The sequence below is a fragment of the Sus scrofa genome, chromosome 11, assembly GCF_054392235.1.
Source record: "Sus scrofa isolate SSC_HxYL_T2T_F1_AM1 chromosome 11, Sscrofa_HxYL_maternal_Yorkshire_Landrace_v2.0, whole genome shotgun sequence".
Taxonomy (NCBI): Eukaryota; Metazoa; Chordata; class Mammalia; order Artiodactyla; family Suidae; genus Sus; species Sus scrofa.
In genome coordinates this window covers 63,983,297-63,995,479 of record NC_139393.1, presented here as the reverse complement: position 1 = coordinate 63,995,479, position 12,183 = coordinate 63,983,297, and the positions used below count along the sequence as shown (strand labels likewise).

The following is a 12,183-nucleotide window of genomic DNA, read 5'->3' as shown; positions in this document are numbered from 1 at the left end:
TTCCCATGTGTGGGGGTCTTGATTAGGAGGAGGATCCCCCAGAACATTTGCCATTGAAGGCCTTGAGGATTGAACATGGGAACTCCATAGTACTGGGGGAAGAGAGACCTAACTGATGGAGGGCATGCACAGGGTTCCATCTACACTGGGTCCCAGGGCAAAGCAAGGACTCCATAAGAATCTGGATCATTCTCTCCCAAGGGTCTTGGAGGGTCCCTGGCAAAGCAGGGGTGGCTGTGGCTCACTTTTGGGGGCAGGACATTGGACACAAAGGTCCCAGGAATAATCATCAGTGTGAGTTCCCCTGGTGGTTGCCGTTTTGGAAAAATCTGGTCCACCCATCAGGGCTGAGAAGCTCCAGGCCAAACAACAAACAGGGGAACACAGCTTCACACATCAGGAAACAGGCTGCCTACTGTCCTCCTAGGCACACAGCTGCCTCTAATAACACCCAGAGACAAAGCCCCATCCACCAGAGGTACAGGAATTAGCTCCACCTACAGGGGGCAGGCACCAATACCTTCGATCAGGAAGCCTACCACAATCCCCTGTATCAACTTTGCCCACAGGGAACAGACACCAGAAGCAGAGAGGCTATAATATAACCCTGTAGTCTGCAAAAAGGATACCACACAAAAAGATATACAAAAGGAAAAGTCAGAGAAATATGAGTCAGATGAAGGAAACATATAAGACCCCAGAAGAACAGCTAAGTGAAGTGGAGACAAAAAACCTACCTGAAAAGGACTTTAGAGTAAAGGATGATCTAATATCTTGGAAACAAACATAGAGGTAAAGATCAATAAGTTAGAAGAGACATTTAGCAAAGGAATAGAAGATTTAAAGATTCAACAAGTAGAGGATACAAATGCAAGATTCTGAAAATGCATTTGCAATTAAAAGGCCATCAACTTAAAACAATCTTGTATATATATAGACTTCTATATCACAACCTTATCATAACTGCAAACCAAAAATCTGCAATAGATACACACACAAATAGTAAAAACACAGCACTAAAGTTAGTCACCAAACTACAAGAGAAGAGAACAAAAGAAGGGAAGAAAAAAGACCAACAAAAACAAATCTAAAAAAATTAACAAAATGGCACTCAGAACATGTATATCATAATTGCCTTAAATGTAAATTGACTAAATGATGGCTGAATGGATACAAAAATAAGACCCATATATATGCTGTATAAAGACAACATGGTACGTATATATAATGTGATATTACCCAGTCATAAAAAAGAATAAAATAATGCCATTTGCAGCAAGATGGATGGACCTAGAGATCATTATACTAAGTGAAGTTAATCTGACAGTGAAAAACAAAAATCCTATGATACAAGTTATATGTGGAATCTAAAATAGGATACAAGTGAACTTACTGCAGAACAGAAACAGACTTACAGACTTTGAAAATAAACTTATGGTTACTGAAGGGAACAAGTGGTGGCAGGGTGGACTGGGGATTTGAGATTGCCCTATGCCCACTGAGGTATATGGAATGACTGTCTAAGGAGAACAGGAAATTTACCCAATATTCTATGATAATCTATATGGGAAAAGAATATGAAAAAAATGGATTTGTGTATATGTATAACTGAATCACTTGTACAGCAGAAATTATCACAGCACTGTAAATCAACTATACTTTAATAAAGCTTTTAAAAATGAGAAAAACATATGCACAACTTAAAAGTTGACAGTTAAATTTTATTTGAGGCAAAGTGGGGAATTATAGCCTAGGAAGCAGCATTTCAGATAGCACTGAGATACAGCTCCAAAGAGGTAGGAAGGAAAGTCAGTATATGTGATTTTGGTGAAAGGGGAGGTACATGTAACTAAGCACACATTTTGCAAAAGTTATCTGCTAGTCTTGTGACGGTTACTGCTAGTCATGAGAAGCAGACATCACCATGACAAATTTGAGTACTTTTTTTAGATATGGGAGAAGCAAAAATTTGGCACATAAAATATTCTCCTGAAATCTATCTGAAGACTTGTTCTTCCAATTTTCCTAGTGCATGGAGTGCCTCAGTCCTGATCTCCTTTCAGGGGTGTTATGGGTCAGCATCTGCAGTGACTCATTATTCAATCTATGTAGGGGCAGGTGGCAAGTGACAATCTCCAGTTCACACTCCAGTTCATTCGTTTGTTCATTCCTTCCTTCCTTCCTTTTCTTTCAGGGCTCCAGGTGTGGCATATGGAAGTTCTCAGACTAAGGGTCAAATCAGAGCTACAGTTGCCTACCTACAACACAGCCACAGCAACACCCATTCTGAGCCACCTCTGCAACCTATACAATGCCAGATCCTTAACCCACTGGGCAGGGCCAGGGATCAAACCTGCATCCTCATGAATAATAGCCAGGTTCATTTCCACTGAGCTGCAATGGGAAATCCAACACTCCGATTTGTTCTACTTGCATTTCTTTCTTTTTTTTTTTTCTTTCTTTTCTTTTTTTCTTTTACATCTGCACCCCTGGCAGATGGAAGTTCCTGGGCCAGGGATCAAAACTGAGACACAGCCTACACCATAGCTGTGGCAATGCTGGATCCTTAGGCCACTGTACCGCCAGGCTGGGGCCAGGGATCAAACTGGCAACAGCCACAGACATAAGCTGGATCATTAACCCACTGCATCATAGTGGGAACTACAAGATGAAGACTTTTGTTCTATAGGAGAAGTAAGAGTAGTAGGTCTCAAAAGGAGTTTTTATAGTGGCTGGTCTTCTTTTATAGCCAGCACAACAAGCAAATAATTCTGAGGTTCTTCCAGATCTTCCCTGTGAGTTCATCCTAGAGAGCTTGGAGGGAAGCCCTGTAAAGGTCCAACCTTCCTCCCATTTATGCAATCTGGGGCTTCTCACTTTTATTCTATCCTACGCTTGGTCTAGAACATTTTTTTAATTTATTTATCTGAATATTCTTTCCCATTTAGGTGGCATTGGGCAGCTTTTGTCCTAGGTAAGAAAATATGGGATCCTGTTTCTCTCTACACATTACAGGTTAGTTATTTGCCTTTCAAAGTCAGTTTTCTGATGAGTTCAAGGAAAGCCACTAACGCGCCTGTTTCTCCAGCTTTGTTCTTGTCATAAAGGTGAGAGTAAATTTCTTTTCAGTTCATCATTCAGTTCACTTGCTGACCTCAGGAGCTATTTGACCCCAATTTTTTTTTTTCTTTTTAGGGCTGCACCCACGGCACATGAAGGTTCCCAGGCAAGGGCTCTATCCATCGACCTATGCCACAGCCACAGCAATGCCAGATCCGAGCTGTGTCTGTGACCTACACCACAGCTCACAGCACTGCTGGATCCTTAACCCACTGAGTGAGGCCAGGGCTCAAACCCCCAACCTCATGGTTCCTAGTCAGATTCGTGTCGACTGCACCATGATAAGAACTCCTGACCTCATTTTTTTATGCTCTTTCTTTTCCTACATTGCTTTTTCTTTAGCATTTTCAATTGCAATGATGATGAATATTGAGCAATTACTAGATTTCAAAAAGTAAAGTAATATGGATAAGTTATAATTCTATATAATCAAAGAGTAACTTATCATTTTATAATGTCATACTTCTGTATAACACTATTTATATAATACTTATACATGTAAAGAAATGAATTTCTTATTAAAAATAAATCTGGGTTATCCTATTTGAAAGATTAAATTTTTAAAAATAATCCAATATCAACATATATGTGCCTGTATTTGAATTTGGATTTTTTTCTAAGTGAATTAAACAAATTTCTGGATATGGCCCCTTTATTTTCTTAGTTCTATTTTGAGAAAAACAGTTTTTTACTAAATAGTATTTCTTTTGCAGAAGCAAGTAATCTGGTCAATCCATAATTTCACTGCATTTTTTTCTTGAGAAATATGACTTCAGGGAAATATACAAAACATATGGATTAATTTTGTTCACATGGTAAAGTGTCATCACATAGATTACAATATTAAAGGTTCTAGATTTTATATTAAGAAAGCACTTGATGATTTACTAAAATTATATAATATTTCTCACATAATCTATCCATTTAAATGGTATTGAGTCATTCAAAAAGAGACCAAGACAGGCAATATGATAATTATGTTCTAAAGCTGAATTTAGATTGTATGATAAATGCTGTTTAAGTTTCTAAGTACATTTGTTATTTGTAGACTTTTATAATCAATGTGCAGTTACGTCACCGGTACGAAGAATAAAATTGTATTTTAACTGGTGGCAGCTAATCATTTCAGAAATTGGCTCACTACATTATTTTTTTGTTGTTATTGAGGTGAATTTTAAAATGATGACACTTTGGAAAACTCTTTAGTATGGAAGCTGGGTACCTTTAAAAGTGATTTGTTAAAGCAATTTAAAAGCAGAAAATTCTTCTCTTCCTTACTTTCTTTCTGCTTTCACTCTATTTAATTCAGACAGAAATAATTAACTGAAACATTGAAACATCAATATTTCATTTTAAATTCTAATTAATGCTATTTAGATGCACTGGTTACTAAAACATATGCCAGGTAGTATTTTTATATTACTTTTCACTCTTCTTTTTCCAAACAAGCACATTATTTTGTGTCCTTAAAACGGATTTTCTGGCATTGCTACAGCTTATGTGGCAACTGTGGCTCAGATCCCTAATCCCTGGCCTATGATCTCTATATGTTGCGGGACAGCAAAAAAAGAGAAATAAAAAAATTAATTAAATAAAATTGACTTTCAAGTCCAAAAATGACATAGGGATGCATTTTCCTTTAATAACGAAGACATTGCATACTAAACTGGAGAATCTCCTAGTCTACTTCCATTCTTCCATTCCCAGACACTGTTATGAATTGTTGGGTTTTACTTTAGAATTTTAACAGTTCAATGTGGTAAATGAATGTATATCTGGGGCTATATTTATGCTTTGGTTTTGTGTTCTCTGATAATTTTGTGGCTCAATATTCCACCATGGTAATTATCTCTTCCATTTCGTTTAGTCTGGAATTTTTTCGATCTTCTGATCTTTTTAGTTTTGTTTTTAATTTCAATATGTATAGTTTTTGAGTTCCAAAATCTCCAATAGCTTATTATTGTATGGTGATTTCTGCTTTATGGACACAATCTTCATTTATATATCTGACAAACAATGATATAAAGTGTACTTTTCTTTTGCTTATGTAATTCAATCTTTTTGTATTCCTTATATCTCAAATTAATAAGATAGTGACCTTATTCAAAAGTCTGTTGATTCCTGAATGTGTACTGACTTGCCAACACAAATTTCTATGTGCTAACTTTGCTGAGACTGACCTCTGGTAAAAAGCTTTTGTTCTTGTTTTTATTTCTTTTTAATAGTTATAAAGTGAACTTTGCGTGAGAAGTCATTTAGCAGTAAATCAGACCATACTAAAAAAACTACCTCATAGCAGTTAGTTCCATACTCATATTGTGAGAAGCAATTTACTATTAGGCAAACATTATCCATTCCAGTTACATACCCATTCCAGTTACATTAAATAATGTAATATGCATTATTTTAAAGTAGCAGAACTAAAACCTCAAGAACTTTGTTCTAAGTTTTATGATTGGGCATGTTTAAATAATATAATAAAAATTACTTAATGCTCAGCTTCTATGAAATGATGTATTTCTTTTTAAAGGAAGCTATCACTAAAGTTTGAGAAAGACTGAACTAAGGAACAAAGCTGGTTTGGGAAATGTCTAGTTAAGGCAGAAGAGAGTTGTTTTCTGGGGAAACAACAGACACTGTGTAGACTACATCTGATTCTTCCAGTATTTGCTCTATGTCATTCTTTACCCTGACACAGAATTAGTCACACATCAGTATAATTGCCTCTAATTTTTTTCTGTCACTGTACTGAAACAATAAAGTACTGTTATCTTTCTTGTTTACTATTTTACCTGCAGAGTCTGGTACATGGTAGTTGCTCAAAAAATATTAATGATGGAATAAATTTCAGAAATATTTCATATTGTTTTTTAGTCACAGAATAATGGTAGGAATTTTTACACATATTAAGTATTAAAACAATACACCAAAATATTTCCCCTGCATTTGAAGAATTCAGAGCGATAATAGGTGCATATATAAGGACTTTTATTTTTTTTCCTTTTTCAAACAGTGAAGTAGGAACCTATATTTTCTTAGATTGCACCCAACGTAAAAACATGGTCTAGTGAGTAAAATAGCCTAATGAATAAACAGAAGTTTCCACAACATTGATTATATGTATAAACCATCTCAGCCTTAATGACTGGCTGCCACTTGGAGTTTGCTGTTTATAATTCTGTCTCTGCCTCCTAAGACCACTTTGTTCTGACTGAGACACCCCTTCACACTTTGCCGCACAGGCGCGTAAGTCTGGGCTTCTCTGATATTGACAGCTCTATCATATTGATTCAAATTATGCTTCAACATGCCCTTGAAGGATTTCTTATGACCATCTGTTGCACAATTAGTTTTCTTCAGTTCCTCGTACACAACTGCTTTGGAATCTTATTGCCATCAATTTTATTGCCTAGGCTTGCAGAACAAGATAAAATGAAAATAACTTGGATGTTCAGAATTTGTGAGTAGTCAATGACTATATTGCTCGAAACTTTTATCAAAGTACGTTACCTTAGGAAAAACTTTGTTTCTCAATAGAATGTTCTCCTAAGAATGGAAATGATTGATCTCAGATCACACAGGTATTGCAGAATGGGAAATACTGTACTAACGTCATTGCTATCATGACTCACATTAATGTCACATTTTATAAAATTATTTTCAATTGATTATGAAACTGCATTTTAGATTAAGGTACTTGCTTAGTGTTAACTAGCTACCGAGTATCTAACTGGGATTAGAAGCCAGGATTTCTTTTTTTTTTTTTTTTTTCCTTTTAATGTGAATTCAGATTGCTAGTATTTTATTGAGAATTTTTTTTTTTTCCCACTGTACAGCAAGGGGGTCAGGTTATCCTTACATGTACACATTACAATTACAGTTTTTCCCCCACCCTTTCTTCTGTTGCAACATGAGTATCTAGACATAGTTCTCAATGCTATTCAGCAGGATCTCCTTGTAAATCTATTCTAAGTTGTGTCTGATAAGCCCAAGCTCCCGATCCCTCCCACTCCCTCCCCCTCCCATCAGGCAACCACAAGTCTCTTCTCCAAGTCCATGATTTTCTTTTCTGAGGAGATGTTCATTTGTGCTAGATATTAGATTCCAGTTATAAGCCAGGATTTCTGACTGAAGATGTTACCATTACATGTTACTGATCTGCAGAGTTTTAAAAGCTTGACATAATTTATTTGCCAGAGTAAAGGAGCCATGTATCATACCTGGACATTCAACTTTCAGAGACTGAGCACTCAGCTACTTTGCAAAGACCCTAGCGAAGTAACATTGTAGAAACAACTGGCTTTGAAATCAGTGGGTTCTATGGCTTACTATCTGTGTGACTTTGGGCAAGTTCCTTAACTTCTCTGAGCTTCATTTTCCCCCGTTATGAATTAGAGATAATGATGCCTACTTTGTAGAAATGTAACCAGGTTTAGATATAATTGATGCAAAAAATTAGTAGATTGCTAGACTCAGAGTAATAATTACAAATACCACCCTTTACTATAACTTGTGAAACCATAATCATATGTTATACAGAAGAGCTTTAGATAATTTTGCTATTATCAATAAGTATATTATGATCTGACTGCATGCCTATTCTAATTAATAAAGTGGAAAATTACTTAAAAAATAAGCAAAAATAAAAATATAACAGCCTGACACAAATTATTACTAAACGATTACAATGTGTAATTTCTAAACAATATTTTAGTATGATATCAAATTATCTTGAAAATGTTTAAAATAAATAAGACAACTTTTCTTTCTTAAAATTCCATCAATAATTCAGTAATAAGTGAAAGATTACTTTGTCAAATGAATAAACATAGAATGGAAAAATCAATAAATGAACTCACTGGAGTTAATTCAGCATATACTATACAATAAGAATTTGTATTCTATGAAGACAAACTAAACATTTTAAAAAGTAACAATCTTTAAATAAATATGTATTATTTTATAATAGAAAAAAGATAAATCCAAGGTTAGTACTATTTCAAAACTGTTTTAAAGTATTATAAGGAAGTTAATAATAAAATGTTATATTCCATGGGGATAAAATTCTTACAGTTTCCTGGAACTGAAGATATATAAAATGCAACATATGTGAACTACTTTGGAAAGATATTCTTAGTCATAACTCAAGTAAACTCAGGTGTGATACAGCAGATGCAGGAACTTCAACAGTATTTTCTGATGGAAAAGGAGAGGAAGCAGACATATTCTACAGAAACTGGTGTCCCAGGAGAAAGCCAAACAAATATAGAAAGTAGTTCAATGCACATGTGAGGATAAAATATGGCAGGTAGCTTCAGGCATTTTTCTGGAAATAATTTTATATATTATTTCAATCTTCTAGAACTAATGGAGCATCAGAGATAATATATACCTGCTCTACACTGTAATTCACCTTAGTTGTATGTGTGTGTGTTTACCAGACTGTTAAATTCCTGGATTAAAATAATGAGTAGAACTCTGCCCATTCTATTTATATACTAGTTAATATTGACATAATAGTTATCAGGAAAAATACCTAAAAGTGTAATTTTATTCCTCCTCTCTTCCTTCTGAAGAAGATTTTAGGTTTAAAAACTTTCATCATAGAAAGGGAAAATAAAAATAAAACTGAAATCTAGTCATTTATTTATTTTGATGTATTTTCACAAAATTATGTTTCACAATGTGGGATATTATAGAATTAAATAAATTTATTCTCCCTCCTCAAATTTTAAACAACCAGATATACTGTATAGTCTTATTCTACCAACATGAAAATTGGAAGAAAATTCTCCTTGAGTATCACTTTTTCACTCAGTGAGATATTCTAATTTAAAAACCATGGGTTCAAGTTCCAATCTGGATTTTGGCTGAATTTGAGTCCCAAGATGTGGGTTTATGTCCCAATCTGGGTTTAGGCTGTGTTTGAGTCCTGACACCTGGATTCAAGTCCCCATCTGGGTTCTGGTTGTGTTCAAATCATTAGTGCTATCAGTTTCAATTTCATGATTCTTCTATATACAAAAGGAAGAGCATCTAGATGAGCCTAATCTTATCACATGAGCCTTTTAAAAGCAGAGATTTTCCTTACTGGTAGCAGAAAAGGAAATAAGAAAGATCTGAAGAATAGGAAGGAATGGGTATTCGACATCTGGCTTTGCAGATGGAGGGAGCCATGTGCCAAGAAATATAGGCATCTTCTAAGTGAAGGGGTAGTTTCCAATGATACTAACAATGAAATAAGGCCCTTAGTTATACATTTCAAGGAACTGAACTTGGTCAAAAAATCGAATGTACTTTGAAGTGGATTCTTCCACAGAATTCTTAGATAAGAGCCATTTTCAGCTGACATGTAACTTTGGACTTTTGAAACTCTATGCAAAGAACCCACTCAAACCAAACAGAAATTGTGACCTACAGAAATGTGAGCTGAAAAGTGGGTATTACTTTAAGCTACTAAGTTTTTAGTAATAGGTTACAGATCAGTAGAAAATTGATACACAATGTCAGACATTTTTAAACTGTGATCTTTATGGTGAAAATGTCAGTTCATATGGATTTGCATCCTGAAACACCTCAATAAATTTCTTATGAATGCCAGTAGAGATAGCTTTTATTTTGTGTTGCTCGTTTATTTATTTATTTTTTTGGACTAAAAAATTTTCCCTAAAAATGCAACATTTTAGTGGACAGAAAACTCATATGAGTCAGTGGTATGAAACAGCTGCCAAGGCCACTAAGTCTATTATAACAGATGTTTATTACATAGGTCAGTGATGTTTCATGAAGAAAACATCTTTCTCACCTCTCCAGTGTGAATGAGAGGCAGGGTTTGGAAAACTATTGGCACTGACAGAATGTGTTGCATTCCTTTTAAGTGGTATTAAGATTAATTAGCATTTTGCATCACCTGTTATCCAGGTTAACCGAGACCCTGTATCCAATAGTCCTCCATAAGTCTAGACAGTATTCTTTCCCAGTGCAAACTTTACTTTGTTTGAAATCAACTCCCTAGGAATTAGACTCTGGGGAAGAAATTTGCATGTGGGATGTGTTTTTGGACTTTTAGGAATACATCTAAAACAAGGTGAGGGAAGCAGGAGTGGGATTAAGCTGAGGATTATTTTTCTGTGATGAATTCTGACGCACTTGCAAAGAGGCCTCAGCTGATCCTAGGATAGCTCTGATCTAAGGATGGCCCTTATCATCACAAACTTAAGTAGTTTATTTTACTTTGCATGATAAAATCATAAAATGATATCAAATTAGAAAATTAGATCATGTTAAAAGAAGTATAATATCAAGGGATTAGGAAGAAAAAGGTAATTCAAAAAGTGGATTTCTTTGTTTCCAAAGGAAACTAGAATGCCACCATCAACAACAATAAAAAAAAAAAAAAAGCATTTTTTTTAAAGCTTTGAATTTCAAAAGAAAGTTTTTGGATGAATATTGTGGCAGGAGATAGGTATATTTAGAAGGATTACAATCAGAAACATTTTTGAAATATTTTGTAAGACATTTTATATAATGACTTTCATAGAAAGCTGAGGGCATGATATCAAAACATAATAAAATATACATGGGACTTTAAGAAACGATAACCAAATAAGAAATTTTTGATAGGCAAATGTATACCAAATAAAATATATGGTGTTGTGAATTGTGGGTGTAATGTGTAGTTTTCAAGTATTATCAAATAAGCAGCATAGTGCTCAGAGTGTTAGAGAAAGATGGGAGAAAAACACAGATGGACACCACGCCCTCTGACAAAGGCTTATGTGGGTATAAATTATGCAGCTATGTTCCTAGATGAGGACCAATCTATGTCTCAGAAAGAAAACAAATGGTGAAAGAATGCCAACAGATTATACAGGTTTTGAGAAGTTGATAAATGATAACATCACGCTCTATATATTCATACTTATTTTGCAGTATTTTTTATGGATTGTTTATTAATAAATATAGATATCTCTCTGTAGATTTTACTTTTTAACAAATGAGGAAAAATCTAATTTTTAAAGCTTTACATTGAAACTGTAAATATTTTGAGGTTGGTTTGTGTGTATGTGAGTAGTCACATTTTGGACATCTGTGAGTAAGTCAGTTAACGTAAACATTATTTCTCTATAAATAATGGACCTGGATTGGTATAACATAAAAATGAGCCATTTTATTTAAAAACTCCATATTTGCAGACTCATTAGGAATTTAGATACCATACCTGGCTAAATTTATATTTTTAAGAATTGACTGACTACAAAGTTAAAGGCAACATATAAGCACTTCCAGAGAGCAGCAGAACAGAATCTCAATACAGAAATAAGATAGCCAGCAGGGAGCATCAGATGTTTCTGATTCATTGGAAGCAGTGGGGAGCAAAACTTCCATGAGACAAACTGTAGCTTTGCTAACAGTGCCCCAGGGTATATTGGCAAATACATCTGAAATATTGACTTTCATAAAATAGACAAACTTACTTTGTTTGCAGAACTCACATTCCCTTTCACAACTATACCTAAGAATTTCTCCAAAGACAAAAGATAATAGAGTTTCCTCTTTGTCTTTGGTACACTGTGAAACATGACAGTGAATTGGAAAGAGATGGATACCTAAAAACAAAAAGAAAAAGAGTCCTTATCTAAAACCACAGAGAGTTGCAGAATACCCAAATATGACTTTTAAACCTAATGTCCCTCTTTAAATATGTCTTTAATAGAAAAACTGACAGATTATTTTTCCAATGACTAAATGAATAAATGTTTTCTTGACTAGTTCACAGATAAATTAGAATGGAGAAAGAGATGCATAATATTCCACTGAGAAACCCTTTCTGACAAATTGTCTGTTTGAATAAAGATGTTTTTATGTTATGGTAAAATATTTCTATGAAATACAAATACAATATCTATGCCCTCTTAATGTAAGTATTCCATTCTACTAAAGAAATATATGTATACCAATTCTCCCATTTCATACTACAACTTACAATCAGTGCTCTTACTTTCTTTACAGAAAACTTCTAAAATTATATGTAAATGGATCACCCAAAATCTTATTAAAATG

General features: G+C 34.4%; 1 protein-coding gene across 17 annotated transcripts in view; it reads right to left on the bottom strand.

Moving 5' to 3' along the window:
* LOC146398660 (uncharacterized) overlaps positions 1-12,183 on the bottom strand; it is a 519,413-nt gene that overhangs the window by 434,844 nt on the left and 72,386 nt on the right. Inside the window, exon 4 of one of the 17 annotated variants that reach the window (XM_084982483.1) lies at positions 11,598-11,729. The exons of the other annotated variants lie outside the window; for them this stretch is intronic. Coding sequence (XP_084838609.1) covers positions 11,598-11,729 — 132 coding nt within the window. The remainder of the gene's footprint in view (positions 1-11,597; positions 11,730-12,183) is intronic. 17 annotated transcript variants of the gene reach the window in all.